We start from the raw sequence: 16,427 nt of genomic DNA, 5'->3' as shown, positions 1-16,427 counted from the left end.
GGGGATGTTTTGACATTAGACACTATTGAAGCAGTATTTAGGTGGTGCAAAAGGCAAAGTTTCAGTCTAGTCAGCTGAAATCTGGGAAGTCAGACCTTCCTAAGACTCTTTCAGGGTTGAATTCTGTGTGCTCCCTAGACAAGATTAATTTATTTTTACTTTGACCTCATACCTTTGGCATATCTTTTAAAATAAGAGACTTTGAATTGCTTCTTGAACTTTTCAATGGCCGTTTTGTTTTAAAAAAAATCTGTCCTTTGGGTACTTTGCATTGACACCAAGAAACTTTTGAGATATATGTGAGCCAGACTTGGAATTTTTACTCCTACTTCTTAACCTCATTTTTCATATCCATCAGTTGCATTGGCACCTGGGTGGAAGGCAGCAAGAACATTAGAGGCTTTGGCTTTATTTTTTACTCTTTCTGTGATTACTTGTACAAGCTCTTTAAGGACAGTTCAGATTTTCTCTGTATTCTGGAAATTAAACCTAGACATCTTATATTAATATTTTGGTTTGTTTTTTAACAAACTGGAACAAATTACCACAGATGGTGGTAAGTTCTCTATCTCCTGTTGTCCTCAAATCCTGTCTGCTGTCTTGGAGATGACCAAATAGTCAAACACACATTACAGCACTTAATGCAAAGGTCAGTAGAGATCTGTATTGGCCACAGGTCAGATGGCATAATATACCAGTCCTTCTGGCCATAAAATGTATTTTAATGCTCTCTGGGCCTATTTTAGAAAATTTACAGAGCTTTTGTTGGTAACAATAACAAAATTTGAGGAACATTATAACAATTTTGCATCCCATTTCTTTAGAGAGTACCTCATAGAGTCAATTAAACAGCCTTTGAGAGCTGTAATTAAGTGCTTTGAAACATGTTTGGGACAGTTTTGTTTCAGGCTTCGCCTCCAGCCTCTTTGGCTTGAAAAACATGCTTGTTTCCAGGAAAATGACTCTTGCATTTAATTGAAATTAGAAGTTGACTGGGGAGGCTGCTGTCTCCAAAGTGCCCTGGTGCTGCTGGTACTTCTGTGAGCTTGGAGGAAGGCTTGGTTGCCTCTTGTAACAGCTAATAATCCTCTTTATTTTGGATCTACCTACAATTACTTTTTTCCTTGTTTTTGCAATCCCCTTACTTAATTTGTCTTAAACAAAAATAGCTCACCCCAGCAAACCCAATGGTATCCTTCCTTTCCGGTTGGTCAAGACATGTCTGAACTGTCATGTGATTTCAAAATGCTGTCACTGCTGGACCCAAGGAATGAGAAAACTCTGGTTCAAGGGTCCTGAAACATACATTTGGAGACTTACAAGAAACAACTGGAAATTCTTCTTCCTGCTATTGGAAATAAGTGCCAAGTACAGGGTAGCAGCATCCCCTGCATCCCACCAGTGCTGTCCTAGTCGGGCTGAGCCCCTGCAGGATGGACAACTGCTCAGCAGCCCCCCAGCTCCCCCAGAGCAGCATCAGCCTCTGCAGCTGCTCCCTGTGCCAGGTCCAGGACAGCCTCTTCTGGCAGGGACAGCACAGCCACCCCAGTACTTGAATTAGGCCACCAAAAACATTAAACTGTGCTAAATATCACAGCATTGAAATTCTGTTTCAATATAACAAGCAATAAAACTTAAAAAAAAATAAATAAAGGCCTTATTTCCCTCACCTTTCAGTTTCTGGGGTTTTCTTTTCTACTAGATAAATTTTCAAGCTTTTTCGTAGTGTATATAACCCCTTAGTTTTTAAAATGCTCCAGGAGCTGGGGCTTTAATTAGTGCAAATACCGTCAGCCTTGCTGTAATAGGATGCAGCTGGGAGGCACAGCTGGCCCTGGGATCAGTTGCTGGCAGCTGCATTTTCTCCTCACCTAGGTGCTTGCAAATTGCCCAGCCACCTCCTGGGGCAAGGGCCCCGCTGGCTGGGTGGGCAGCACCCTGGGCAAAGGTGGCATTTTGTCAGTGGTGCCCTGCGTGCTGTGCCCAGCTTGTGCCTGGCCGGAGCTCCCTGGCTTGGGCAGAGCCAGTCTCAGTGTGTGATGGCCAAAGTCTGGCTGAGGGCAAATCTCTGCTGGGCAGGTTTTGCTTCCCGAGACTGCACGACCTGGGAGGGACTTTTGTCTGCCTGAGGTGGCCCCAAGCAAAGCTCAGCCTCCAGCCAGTCCTACCTGATGGCTCAGCCGTGGGGTCTTGCTCCTCTTCAGATCTTGCCCTGGTCCAGCCCTTTTGCCTGACAGCTGCACCCCAGGTGAAATGAGTTTGACTGGTCTCAGCCCACATTTTAGCTGATTACATCCACAGCATGAAAATCAGCTGTGCAGTGTGGAGAAGATGCTCCTATGTCTCTGGGACAGCTGTCAAAAGGTCAGTTTTTGCTGGTCAGAGTGGCTGTGGTGGGCAGTGTGACAGTAGCTGGGATTATCCCATGAGGCCAGGAAGCACAGGCTGAATGTACTTCTAAGTAGTTCCAGCAGCTCTTGGCCTGGAATAAGCCATCACTGAGAGACCACTGACCTCCCAAACCAAAGACCCCCTCCCATGGACTTCGTAGGAAAGCCCAAAAATGAAAAATTAAGGGGGAACAGGAAGGTTTATTCTCCTGAGGTGAGAGTAACATGTTGCAAACAGGAGATGGGAAGAAAGAGCAGGTCACTGTGATGGAGGAGGAGACAGAGGTAGGAACTGACCCTGATTCTCCTTAAACTCCTGGGGGAGACTGAGGCAAAAATGCTGTTCATGTATCTGTTACCCAGCCTTCTCCCTGAAGTGTGCTGCATAGCCTCCAAGCAGTGGGCATGGGTGGCCTGAACCTAAGCCCCCCCATCCCAGAGCACCCAGCCCACCCCGGCTCCAGTGCTGTCTCCAATCCAAGGCAGGAGGAGGCAAGGGCACACCAAAAGCAGCCCTTCCAGTTGCCTTTGCAGGGGATGGAGAAGCAGGGCAGTGCTGGTGGAGATTGAATCTAGTGATTACTTTAAGGGATTTGCTGTCTCTTTCTTTATCCCTCTCTCTCTCTTTCTCTTTCTTTTATTTTGTTTTCCCCTTTTCCCTCCCTCTTATCCCTTTCGTGGTGCATTTGTCTTCGAGGAACCTGGGGTGTTCTTTTCATCAGTTCAATCTCTCTCTGGCACTTGAGTCCTGATTGGCTGAAGGACTTAGGGAAAAAAAAAAATCTTTAATTAAGTAGATAATCTCTTCTTAGGAAGTTCTGCGGCTCCATTTCACCAACCCCTTTTAGCTCTTACTTTAGGATTGGTTACCCTTTGCAGAAGTTGGGATTCAGGGGGCATATGCCTCTTCATCACACCAGGACAGCCGGGTGGAAAATAACTCCATCCCTTCCCTAATTTTGTTGTGTTTCTTTTTTCTTTTTTTCTTTTTTTTTTTTTTTCTAATTTTCTCTGGTGGTGGTGATATTCAGGGTTTTTTTAGGATCTCCCTTCTCCCTCTTTATTTGGACTTTGTATTTCACATGGACCCTTATCTGGGCATCTTCTTCCTCACTCCCTTCTTCCAATCCTGCTGTGCCTGGTGAGTATCGAGAACACCTCAGTCTGTGTCACAGGCAGGTGCTCTTTCCGGACACCCTAAGGAAATTCCTCTTCACCTTCCTAAATGACCCCTCTTTCCCACTTAGCTCAGTTCTGGTCTTTAATGGGACCAGATATTTAACTAAGTCCCAACACACTCACTGGCAGAGAGGTTAGATCTAAGAAAGTCCCCTTTTTTCCCTGTGCCTCCTAACGATAACTATATGGGCCAAATCCTGACCTGGGGTAAAATAGAGGAGAGGAGAGTGGATGCAGAGGATCTAGCCCCTCACTTCCAACTGCAAAGATAACCCAATGGGAGAGCCAGGGAATTCTGTTTTACGAAACGCTCACAGTCATCTTGTTTCTTGTCTTAATCAAACCAAGTGGGGCTTCTCCTGTGCTCCCCGAAGAGGACGGTCCCTGATTAAGAGCTCAGAGCCAGCAGGGGTGAGTTAGGGCGACAGGAGCGTCACTCCGGATGAGCAGCCTGAGACCTGGGCTCCTTGACAGGCATAGGGTCAGGATTACACATGTCTGAAATTCATCTATTAGGATTTCCTGGGGAGAAGCTTTTGGTACGGAGATTGCTACGGCTTGGTTCCCAACCACCTGGGTCCTGTCAGACCAGTTCCCCCATGCACAAATCTGTGGTCATCTCCTGCGGGCCTAAGGGTGGTTTTACATTTATTTCCAGAAATGTTTTATAAGGGTGAACAGAAAGAGATTACACTTGCATCAAACCTTGTATCATTCCTTGCAGAGTATATCTATCCCATGCCCAAATGGAGATGGACTCAAATGACCTGGCTCTGTAGGTATTTTTTCCTATGTGGTTTTTACTGAGCACCCAAACTTTATTCTCCATTTCTGTGATGCCCTGGGGAATCTGCTTAGTGGGTTACAGACTATCTCTAACAGCAACGAAAGTCTTTTCCCGTTCAATTACTAAAATCCCCTGCCTCCCCCATAGCAGATCTCTAGGATTATTACCATGGATGGAGAAACCAAAATTATAGAAACTCAAGAGTAAATGGGAACTCATTCCTGTAAGGCTGGGATTTAAATTTATGTTCTCTCAGAGATTTTCTACTCCCCTGATTAAATGAACGTGCAATAATTTGTAGATGTCTGAATGTAGCAATCTCAAGATAAATCTCCCTTCTGGAATAAGGGGAATATGTATGTTATGCAGAGAGGCTAGGCAAGAACTCATACTGATTTTGGTTTTATTTTTCTGCTCTTCCTGTGTATGTCTCTTGTTTTCCTCGATATAAACAGGTTTAGAATACATTAAAAGATTAAAAAAATTCAACATTTTAAAGAAACAGTTCAAAGGGGAGAAATTTCAGAGCACACAGAGCATACAGAAATCCTAGGCATTTTCAATGGAAGCTGGATGTCTAAACTCCCTGTCTGCCTTTCAGAAGTTTTTGTCTAAGAGAAAAGTTAAAGATAGCCCTGCTTCTCTTCGCACGTTGCTCATAGGTCACGATTTCCTGAGAGAAAGGAAAATTGCAGACTTTATTTGAAACGATCGTATTACAGACCCTGTCCCTTAACTCTTGAGGAGAAAAAAACAAGGTTCGTGGGAATCATACAATAATCCTGCTTGCAATTTTTGCTGGTCTTCTTTATCTGATCCAACAGCTTAAGACACAACAAGATTCTTTTTCCCTGTGATTTAATCATGAGAATTGGCAGCAGGAAGCAATATAGTTCAATAATATGTTTTTTTTATATATATGTGGCCACTTCCCTTCTCTGAGTGTGGATTAGATTGGGCCATGTCAGCTAGGTTGAATGGTCAGCATGTTTCTAGATGAGCAAAATGTCAGAGTTGCCTTTAGGAACTAAAAAACAAATAAATATAAGAAAATAGAGAGAAATGAAGAAAAAAAAAATTAGCTCCAGATGTTAATGAGTTGCCTCCCGGATCCTATCCTGTGGGAATAATGTAACAATTTCTAAGGCAGCAGCTTGTTTCTAATTTTTTTTTCACTTCAGCTGTAGGATTGCCTTTACTTTTCAGTGTCACTGGTTTTCTAATAACTTGGGGGAGTTTGTGCTTGAGAACAAAACTCAGATCCAAAGTGAAATTGTATTCATTTTCTGTCTTTACAACAATGACAGTAAAGACCTTAATACAGCTTTATAATTTTCTAAAGAGCAGAACCAGCAGCACAGTAGCATCACTGGGTGATAGGTATCAAACAAATACTTTAATGGGAGATTTGATAAGGCTCTTGGAGCATATTAAACTGAGGAGTGGCATGCTGCTATTGGTTAAAGTTGTATCTGAGCAGAAATTATCAGAGGCTTATTAGAATTTGATAACTGTAAGATATAATGGGACAGCTGCTTGGCAGCATTATTTGATTTCCGGTTAAATAAAACTATGACAGAGAACTCCTGCTATAGATATGCATTAGCTTTGAGATAATTTTCTAGTATTGGACGCAATAAAAAATACTTGCCCTAGATTTGCTTTTTATGTGGATGCATAGAGTTGCAGTGAGGGAAGCAGTGTGCCCTGCCCAGGGCCCTGCATGGGCTGGGGAGGGGGCTGAAGAACTCAGTGGTACTCCTCTCTCTACCTGTTGAGGTCTGTCTCTGCTCCGCTTCAGTCCATATATTGCTGTCCTGGAGTTTGAAGGTGGAGGGAAAAGGGTTTAGATAGCTAGAAACCCTGTAAGCTTTCTTGAAGAAGAGATTTCAAAATGCTTTAAATCAGTGTGGTGATACCGAAGCCATGGAAATTGGGCTGGTTTACACCCATTGTAGATGCAGCTAGCTAGTTAGTTTAGAATTACATTCTGCTTTCCTTTACAGTGGTATGGAAAACTAGTAGAAATAAATAAATTTTAAAAAATCAAACTACAGAGACAAAAATAAAGAGAGATTAATTTTCATAGTGATTCCTATTTGCAGCACAGAGATGACTCTAGTGGCATTGTCAATATTGGACTACATCCATGGAGCAAATGGCTTAATTTACCTTCTGCCCTTGCCTGAGACTATATCCAGAATAGAGATGCATTATTCTTAGCTAGATGATACGAGCAAAGACAAAGCGCACAGATTTTGTCTCTACTATCTTTCCTTCCCTCTCAGCCTAAGAAAAATTTCAGCTATCCTCCAGACATACAACAGTCCCATCTCCCCTCCTCCTGAATCCACTTACAGCTGCAAGAGTTAAATGTGGGGGGGGGGGGGGTCAAGTGTACCAGTCTAAATGAATCCTTTACTTGTCTAAGTCCTACAAACCCGCCCAGCAGCATGCCTCCCTGTTGATCAGAGAGCTCAGGAAAAATGCCTTCTGTCTCTCTGACTTAATAAAAATGTTTAGAATATCCTGCTGGGAAATTGCTACTGTACCATTTGCTCAGCTGCAGATGGTGAATTGGCATATCCTGAACTTGGCCTTTTTGTGAACCTTGAGGTTTATCCCAGGAGGAACAGATCCTCTGCTTCAATGCAGTTATGTCAATTGACACCTGCTAACAGGCTGGTTTGTTGTAAACTCTGAACTTGTGGATTACTATCCTCCTCCTAAAGCTACCCTTGCAACAGCTCAGATGTTCCTAATCCAAGATGAGGCCATCAAGGGTTTGAAGCAAATCCTTCTTGCACACTGTGAATTTGGCTTTTCCTACCTAGGTGGGAAGGAATGCAGATGGGATGTATCTCTCTTTTTGGCCACAAAAGCAAGATAAGAGAGGACTTGCAGTTCTCTAGATCTTGCCTATGCAGGGGCATTTTACCACGGTTTTCTCACAGCTGCTACCAGGGGCTCAGATTCACACCGACGCCATCCTGAGTGTGGTCCCCATAGCAAAGCGCTTAAGGTCAAGGCAAAGGACAGGAGGGAAACCAGATGGAAAAATGACTTGTTCGTGCTGCTATCCACTTGCGTTAGGATTGGGACCCATGGAGCTTACACAGTCTGAATAGCCCCAGGTTCATGGCCCTGTGTGATTCAGGTCACCCGATGCTCTAATCACCCGGCTACAGATGCCGTCTCTCCAAGTCCCAGGAAATATTTAATTAGCTGTACAATGCAGAAGCAGCTCCCAAAGGAAAATTCCTCTGCAAAACAGCCATCGACTTTGTGCTAAAGTACCCATGGGGGCTGGAGCGCAGACGTGTCTGAATCCCAGGCCTGGAACAAAGGGAAAGGATCTCCTGCTCTCACAGTGCCCTGGCACAGCCCTCTCCCTCTTGTTTTGACCCAGGGGAATCTTTCCCAAAGCAAGCTTCATCAATATGGACACATTTCCACAAAAAAAAAACCAAAACCAACAAACCCAACAAAAAACAATTAGGCTTGCCAGAATGAAACTTTGCACACTAGTTCTCTCTTTCTAAACTGTAATAGTGAAGATCAAGTCTCTTGTGATTTTGACCAAGCTAAAATAACAAGAGCTCCTTTTTGTGGTGTACCTTGGAGAGGGTCTCCATGAGGACACTTCTAGTGGAGGTGAAACAGTCTTGCTGACCGCAGGAGCGGTTTTCCAGGGCAGGGAAACATCCTTTCTAAATATCTGGTGACTGATGTCTGGGCACCAGTCATGCCACCCTGTCTGCTCCCAAGTCCATGGCAGGGCTACAACATGGCTACACTTTGTTCCCTGGCTTGGGATGGCAGTGCTTGTTTCTGCCTGCATTCAAGCCCACCCTGGGATGCCCCTGCACTCTCCGTGCTGGATTTGTAGCACAACAGGACAGTGCATTTCTCCCCCTTACCAGGGATACCTGTGGCTCCAGACAGCATCGCTTGAAAACACACAAGGAGGAAAAACCGTACCCTTACTCAGGCCTTTCTCCCCTGCATCCAGCCATGGTCTGCCCAGCTACTGGGATTTTCAGGGAGTGGAGAGGAACTAGAAAAGCAGTAAGCATCACTGCATGCCAGGTAGCCCAACTGCAGAGTAGAGCATGCTGCTCTGCTGAAGGGACAGAGATGTGTTAATGCTCTGTGAGGGCTAGCTCAAAAGGAGAGGCATCCTGCACTGGGAGACATCCAGCATTTGAAGGAGAACATCATCTCAAGAAGAAGCTGAAGAGCCCAGTTTCTCTTGGTGCATACTCTAGCTTTTTTCTTATCACTCACTCACTGCAAGGTCTCAAACCACTCATGCCACCTCTCTGGCCTTCCCTGGGGTAAGAGCAGACACCCATCCCTCTGGAGTGCTAGGGTGCCCGCAGGGGAGATGCTCCAGAGGCTCACCAGAAATAGCGATGAGGGTAATTTTGCAAACCTGGAGAGACTGGAATGAGGTGTTTGTAGGAGAAACCTCCTTTTCTTGCTTCATTTCTGGCTAGGGATATTTGGGGTTGGCTCTTGGGCCTTTTTAAAGCCTCAGTCCTCTCTGCCGTGACACATCTAAGCTGGATTCACTCCAGATTCCTAATGGTGGCAACTGCACCACATGGAGTCCTTAGCGCTGACTGACCATTTGTGCTGAAACCGTCTTTGTTGCTGGAGAAAGAGAGTCAGACTGGCCGGTGTTGGCTCTGCTCTGCAAGCCCCTGGGGAGAGTCATGGAGACCTTGTAGCCCTTGGAGATGATCCCTTCACACCTTCAGTGGGAACACCAGAAAGTTAAATTTTTGCTGGGACCACCCCCTCTCCATACCCCCACCCCGTGCAGTGCCCAGCAGGATGGGGAGGAAAAGTGTGTTTGTGCTCAGCCATCACCATAATGTGACCAAGAGGAGGGCGTGAGCAGCCAGAGCTGGCACCACAGGAAAACAAGGGGCTGTGATCTGGGGGGATGATGCCAGGACACACACTGTGAAGGAGCAGTATTGTGACTTCCTTCCCTCGGCATGGTCCCACAGGGAGAGTGGTGCTGGCACATGATCCAGCTCCTGGGGCTGGGGGCAACACTACCCTGAGTTAAACTGAGCAGCAGTTTGGTAAGGTAAAAAAGCAAGGCTGGGGGAACAGGAAAGCACTAAAAAAATGGGACAATTGGTATGAAGGGTAGCTCTGCAGAGGAAAGCAAAAGGAGGGAGCTGTGAGGGGTCTGCAGCCCAGAACAGCCTGGTTGGGGGAGCAGGGTGGGGGGAAGAAGAAGGCATCATCCTGGCTCACAGGAAGCAGCAAAGGGAGACAGAAGAAGAGACCAAAGGTGCCTGCAGCCAGGAGACAGGCAGGCTGCAGGGGGAGAGAGGAGAGCCCTGGGATGCCAGGCATTCCCTAGGCCCCTCCACCATCACCCCCTCCCTGCTGACACTGTCTCTGTCTTCCAGGTCAGTGAATAATTTCCTGATGACGGGCCCCAAGGTAAGAGAAATCTCTTTGATCTCTGTCCCTGATTCCACTAAACCCAGGGAGGGGAGGGAGCAGCTCCTCCTTCCTACTCCTCTACATCCAGCCTTAGCCAGAGCTCCCCTCACCCTCAGGTTTCCAGCAGCAAGGCACAGAAGGGCCAGGAATGACCTACTATAAACTGCAATCCCTTAGGCTGTGTCAGCCCTGAACAAAGTTGTCCTGGGATCCTTTTAAGCTGGTTGAGGCCGGATTTTGGAGATTTGTCTATTGGCACCAGCTGAGGCTCTCACCTGTGATCTATTTCTTCCTCATGATCAGGTTAGCGTTGGGACTTACATTCATTGAGCTAGAAAGGTACTTTCTGTAGGCTTTGCAAAACATACTTCCCTGATGAGTACAACTGGAATTGTCGGGACCTTGTTCCGTATTTTTGACCCCCTGTCTGCTTATGTCCCTCTTTCTGAGGTTTTTTTCCCTAGCCAGGACCAGCTGTAAAATTCACCCAATTTTTGTTCTGGCTATTCCCCAGGAACACCTCCAAGCCCATCTAGCTATTGCTACATCTCTCAATACTATGGTGGAGCAACCTTCCCCCAAAGCCCTGGCTGTCCCCCTGGGGCCGCAGTGAAGGAGGAGGCAGGCTGAGGCACCTGTTGGCCTGGAGCTCCCTGGTCTCTGAGAAGAAGGGTCTTCCTCCTCTCATGCTGGAGAGATAAGGGGTTCCCTATTGCAGAGGCTGGCTGGCACATCTCCTAATGTGGCTAACAGCCAACAGCTCAGCCTTCTCCCCCTGGGAGGCTCAGGCTCTGACCCAGCACAGCAGAAAACGCATTTGCTGCTGCTGGTGATGAGCTCCACTCCCCAGGGGAGCCAGGGCTGAGGCACTTCCTCAGCTCTGTACATCTTGTCTCTGTAAGATAGCATGCAAGTTATTTTCAGTTGAATGCCAGCCTCCTGGGGAGCCTGGGGCCATGTTCTTCCTGGTGTTTTGCACTGTGCATCTTCATCCATCTAGACCCCAGAGCAGCAGGACCCACATTATGCAGTGCGGGGCAGGAAAGCTACACCTGCAACAGCCCCACTGCTGTGTGGGAAGCAGCTGGGGCTACACCAGCTTTGCGCTGCCTGGGATGGAAACTAGAGCTGCTGAGTGACTCCCCTGGACCCTGGGAGTAGCCTGGGGACATTCCCAGCCTGTCACCTATCCATCCCTGCATGCTGGCCAACTCATCCTGACTCAGTTTTGCAAATTAATGCTGGGGAAGCTGAAGCAGGGCACACACTGTCCCCACTCCTGACTCGCTGCTCTGCTTCTAGGCCTATCTCATCTACTCCAGCAGTGTGGCAGCCGGGGCGCAGAGCGGCATCGAGGAGTGCAAGTTCCAGTTTGCCTGGGACCGCTGGAACTGCCCCGAGAGGGCGCTGCAGCTCTCCAGCCATGGTGGGCTGCGCAGCGGTAAGGAAAGTATTGGATACCACTAGTGGGATGCCCTCACTACAGGTTAGAGCCCGTGGGGCTCTCCTCTCTTCCCAAGTGCCTCCTTTTCTCCCCCATCCCTGCCTGGGATGTGCCTCTCCCAGGAATGCCCCTGAGGGATCTTTCCAGGAGTCCCCTTCACTCACCAGCTCCCATTCACATGCTGGGATCTAGCTTCAAGACAAGGCAGGCTCGCAATGCCAGCATCGCCTCCAGATCCACCAAGCCCCAGCTTGCACAGGAGAGGGGTGTCTCACCAGTCCTCACACAACTGGCTCTCCACAAGGATGCACCACCACAGCCTGTGGCATGGGCTGCTGGATACACCATTTCTAGCGTGTCTGACACCAGGGTGTCCCAGGGAGGCTGAGAACCAGCATGGGGTGTTGGGGTGGCAAGCAGAGGGATATGGCTAAAGGGAACAGGAAAGAGTTCATCAGTGGCTGTGCTCTGACCAAGAGGCAGGAGAAAAGTCTTCCCACAGCTTCCAGATGTCAGAGTCACCTTGGGCAGAAATCCAGCATCCATGACCTTTGCCACTGCAGGGTGTGGACCTGTGGTCATTGTCACTGTATCCCATTCCTTACCCATTTGCAGGTGCCAGGAAATGTTTCAGTATGTACCTGGCCCTCTAGACCTATGTATGATGCTGGGCTGAGCTCATACCTGCCCTGCACAGGCAGGACCTGGGTATGAAGGGAGAGCCTCAGGCCTCTGGCGGGACTGGCAGCAGACGAGGGACCAGGGCCCCAGGAGAGGTGGACAGAAGTTTCAAAGTGGGGCATCGAGGAGGCAATTGCAGCACAGTAACACTCTGGGACTGGGAGCGGGTCGCTGAACTGTTCCCATCAAGGTTATCTGCTCAGATCCAGACCTTGCTGGTATTAAATGAAAGCCAAAGGCTCAGTGGAGTCAGCTGATGATCACCACACTGATCCTGGTGGGTAGGTATGGTCACTGCTCTGAGCCCTGGACAGTGTCCAGCAGAAGATAAGGCTCGAGGGGGCTGTGGGAAGGAGCTCTTTGATCCTTGGAGAGGGCCCTTTTCCCTCTAGGTTGTATTAGTGAGACATGGGGGACATTTGACTGTCTGTGCTATATCCCCACTGCTGAGCTCCCACAAGGACAGCCAAGTGCTAAATTCATCCACACCCTTGGAAATGGCACAAGTCAGTCTGGGTTGTATTTTGGAGCTTCTGTCTTTCTGCAGTTCAAGCCAAAACTAAGCTAATCTGACATGTAGGGCCTCCTCTCCACTCCACAAAGCCTTGCCCATTGCAGATCTCTTCCTACACGCTCTCCTGCATGGCAGGAGTAATTTCTAACACTGGTCTCATCATGAAATCTTTAGCACATCCACTCTCCTTCTATTCCCACGTGACAGCAAACCGAGAAACCGCTTTTGTCCATGCCATCAGCTCTGCGGGCGTCATGTACACGCTGACCCGGAACTGCAGCCTGGGGGATTTTGACAACTGTGGCTGTGACGACTCCCGCAACGGACAGCTGGGTAAGGAGAGATGAGCTGCCATCCCTCTCTCATGTCCCAGACAGCAGGAGACAGCTCTTCTCCTCTCCTCTGCTGAGGCCTGCAGAAACAACTCCTAGTCCTCACACCTGGAAATAATAGCCAGAGCAGACCTTTGCCTGGCTCAAACCAAAGCAGCTTTGTGGAAGCTAATGGGGCCACCTCCAATTTACACCAGCTGAGGCTGAGCCCTTGATGTTTTCCATCTTTCTAAATGAGCAGGAAAGTAGAAGGGGGTTGCAGTTTCCCTGGTTCAAATCAAGAACAACTCTGTTTAAGCTGCTGGAGGGAATGACTGTATCATACAGGCAGGGAAGAAGATCTGATGCCATGCATCTAAATGACAGGTCTGGTTAGAACAGCGCTGATCAGGGACTACAGGGCTTCCAGGGTCTACAGGATGAGGCTGGCCCCAGATCAGAATTACCAGGAGGGAAAGCAGGGTGGCATTCATTGGCCCCTCCAGCACTTGTCAGTGTGGCAGGCACATGAGAGCAAAACCAGGAGAACTGCTGTGGCAGCACACAGCCTTCACCCCATTCCTGTCGCAGCGGTAACCAGGCCCACAGCTGCTAAGCACCTCTGGGTGGGCAACCCCAGGCTGCATCACTACAGCTCTCCACTCAGTTTTCACAGAAAACATTGACATTTTGGTCTTTTGTTTTGAATGGAAAGAGGTCAGATTTCAAATTATCAAAATCTTTTAAAAGCCCTTCCCTGCCCAGCTGCACTGGACAGATGGTATGTGTCAGTTTATGACAGACTCCTCTGGTGTGTCCAGTATTTACTAATTTGCTTTATTGGTTAATAGTTTTTAAAACAGCCCCTGCTTCTTAGGTGTCCAAGGCATGGGTTAGCTCATATCTAGCAGAGCAAGACTTTTGGGCAATGACACACCAAATTTTGTCTTCTCTGGAAAAATGAGTTAGTCATGCTACACTTCCTTTCCCCAAAACGTATCTGTTTTTCATGAAAATTTTCCATTGTGAACTTAAAACCTTGGAAGGCAAAGGAAACTTTTGGTCTTGTCCAAAACAGTGTGATTTAATTCTAAATGCTGTTGTGCTGAATCCAAGTTGGTAAAAGGTTTCCATTCTCCCTTCAGTCCCAGCTCTTGATTTGAACTTCATCATCTGCTGCAATTCCCCACCTCCCATGAGACATCCCTGCTTTTCCCTGGGGGAGGGGACTGCGATGCTCTGGGGGAGTCCAGGCGAGGGCCACGCCTTTCAAGAGAGGCACAAGGCCATTAAACACAACTCCCGAGATGTACCACCAAGGCATGTTGGGGTCAGAATGTTCCACATTTCAAAACTTCATAAAGAATTTGGCATTTTTCTCTAGGAGGAAAAGAAACAAACCACATGACATGTTTCCAGTCAGTTGAGCTCCCATGCAGTTAGGAAAAGTACCATCCACAACTTGCTGTGCATTTTCCCAGTTCTGTGCTGACTCCTTTGTTTCTTTATGGTAAATGGAAAACCAGACCCTTCTGAGATGCCAAACATTGTCCCAGGATTCTGGGTGTACCAGAAAGAGGGTCTCCTTGTTACATGTGTGCCAGGCTTGGGTTGTTTCTCAGTGGAGGGGAACCTGTTCCCTCTGACCAGTTCGCTAATCCATGTTAGCAAGATGCTGTCCCTGCAAACCAGTTCAAGTCAGGGTTTGAGGGAAGGTGATTTAAAGACCCAAAGCTTTATCTATATGGCTGCTAATGCATGATAATGAACGGTTTCTGAATCCTGCTCTATAGAAAGCCTGGAAATCCCTGGGTTTGTCACACAGGACGTAACCCTTTGCGGCCTGCATGAGCCACTTACTATCCAGGCCTCAGTAGAAATGGCATGAGCCCAAGGGGAGGGAATCATGGAGTACTGCAAGGCGAAAGGCTGGATTCGCCCCACAGCCTCCGTTCCCTCCTATCACTTCTGAGACTCTTTCTTGTCCCCAGAGCCACAAGCCAGGCAGGCAAGTGGCTGGTTCCCTGACAGCATATATCTCATCTCCTTTCCTAGGGGGGCAAGGATGGCTGTGGGGAGGCTGCAGCGATAATGTGGGCTTTGGGGAAGCCATTTCCAAGCAGTTTGTGGATGCCCTGGAGACTGGACAAGATGCCAGAGCTGCTATGAACCTGCACAACAACGAGGCGGGTAGAAAGGTGAGTGTCTCTCTCCCTCCAGATGCGACAGCACATACTAGGTTGGCTCTGGCCATTCACTGTGGAGAGTCACAGCTTGCTGTGGCTAAAAGCACAGATCAGGAAGAAAAAACTAGAAGGGGACAGCAGCAGTACTGATGTGATAGGTTGTGTTTGTTCTGAGGTAGCAAACCTTCCGTGCTTACACTGTTAGTGACTTACTGCTGTCCTCTTTCTCCCAGTTCAAGTAGGGGAGTACCATGGAGAAGCAAATCTGCAAGCTTTAAGCCAACAGGCCCTGGGCAGGACTACTGCACAGGGAGGGTCGATGGAAAACCCCTCCACAGGCCTGGAGCCATGTTTCTCCATGCACTGCAGCACAGAAATGACCCCTCTGGGCTTTTTCCTGAATCCCCTCTCTCTCCTCACTGTGTAGGCTGTGAAAGGGACCATGAAGCGGACTTGCAAATGCCACGGCGTTTCAGGGAGCTGCACCACCCAGACCTGCTGGCTGCAGCTCCCTGAGTTTCGGGAGGTGGGCACTTACCTCAAGGAGAGGTACCACAAAGCTCTGAAGGTGGACTTGCTGCAGGGGGCAGGGAACAGTGCTGCCAGCCGGGGCGCCATCGCCGAGACCTTCAGCTCCATCTCCAAGAAGGAGCTGGTCCATTTAGAAGACTCTCCTGACTACTGCCTGGAGAACAAGACACTGGGGCTGCTGGGCACAGAGGGCAGGGAGTGCCTGAAGAGGGGCAAGGCACTCAGCAAGTGGGAGAAGCGGAGCTGCCGGCGGCTGTGTGGGGACTGTGGGCTGGCGGTGGAGGAGAGGCGAGCTGAGATGGTGTCCAGCTGCAACTGCAAGTTCCACTGGTGCTGTGCCGTGCGGTGCGAGCAGTGCCGCAAAAGGGTCACCAAGTACTTCTGTGTCCGCAAGGAGAAGCGGGAGCGGAGTGGGGGTGGTGGGGCCACCCGCAAGCTCAAGAGAAAGCTCTAACTTGCCTCTGCTCCTCCATGGTCCTGTCTGCCCCTCTCCTCTCCTCTCCTGCCTTCCCCATCAGCCCCCAGCACCATTTCCCTATGGTTTAGTTTTGTCTCATTCCCAATCCCATCTCACTGGGGCTTGGGCAAGGAAAAGAGCTTGCATGAGGCCCTAGGCCTTGGCCATGCAGGGCATTTCACATTAGTGCAGTGAGTGATGACTGGGTAGACCCTCAAGCGTTGACAAAACAAGGTGAGATTTGGTCCCTTCAACACAGGGTCACTCTATCCAATGACTATGGTTTTATCGCTGAAAACACAGGTGGTCTTGGTGGCTCCTGCTTTTTTGAGGTTGCCTGTTCCCCAAACAAGCACCTGCTCTGGGCTTTTGAGTGAGATCAACACTTAGGAAAGCAAAGGAAGCTGAGATGGCACCACCATAGCTGGGCAACTCAGAGTGGTAATCCCTAAAACAAAGAGGCTTCTAGTACCCTAAA

The 16,427-nt window shown here is 48.4% G+C and overlaps 1 protein-coding gene across 1 annotated transcript; it reads left to right on the top strand.

Annotated features, from left to right (window-relative positions):
- Positions 1-3,366: 3,366 nt before the first annotated feature.
- WNT8B (Wnt family member 8B) lies at positions 3,367-16,011 on the top strand. Its single transcript, XM_074874803.1, has 6 exons — positions 3,367-3,531; positions 9,789-9,822; positions 11,128-11,266; positions 12,672-12,797; positions 14,831-14,973; positions 15,389-16,011. The coding sequence occupies exons 1-6, from the start codon at positions 3,473-3,475 to the stop codon at positions 15,944-15,946; spliced, it is 1,059 nt and encodes a 352-aa protein (XP_074730904.1). The 5' UTR covers positions 3,367-3,472; the 3' UTR covers positions 15,947-16,011.
- The last annotated feature ends 416 nt before the right edge of the window (positions 16,012-16,427 follow it).

Source organism: Strix uralensis, chromosome 7 (genome assembly GCF_047716275.1).
Source record: "Strix uralensis isolate ZFMK-TIS-50842 chromosome 7, bStrUra1, whole genome shotgun sequence".
NCBI lineage: Eukaryota > Metazoa > Chordata > Aves > Strigiformes > Strigidae > Strix > Strix uralensis.
This window is presented reverse-complemented; position numbering and strand designations above follow the sequence as displayed.

Bases quoted from the DNA above. Each gene is read 5' to 3' on its own strand.
- WNT8B (XM_074874803.1), top strand. From the start codon at position 3,473: ATGGACCCTTATCTGGGCATCTTCTTCCTCACTCCCTTCTTCCAATCC. The intron at 3,532-9,788 runs GTGAGTATCGAG...TCTGTCTTCCAG, and splicing joins TTCCAATCCTGCTGTGCCTG to GTCAGTGAATAATTTCCTGA. The intron at 12,798-14,830 runs GTAAGGAGAGAT...CTCCTTTCCTAG, and splicing joins CTCCCGCAACGGACAGCTGG to GGGGGCAAGGATGGCTGTGG.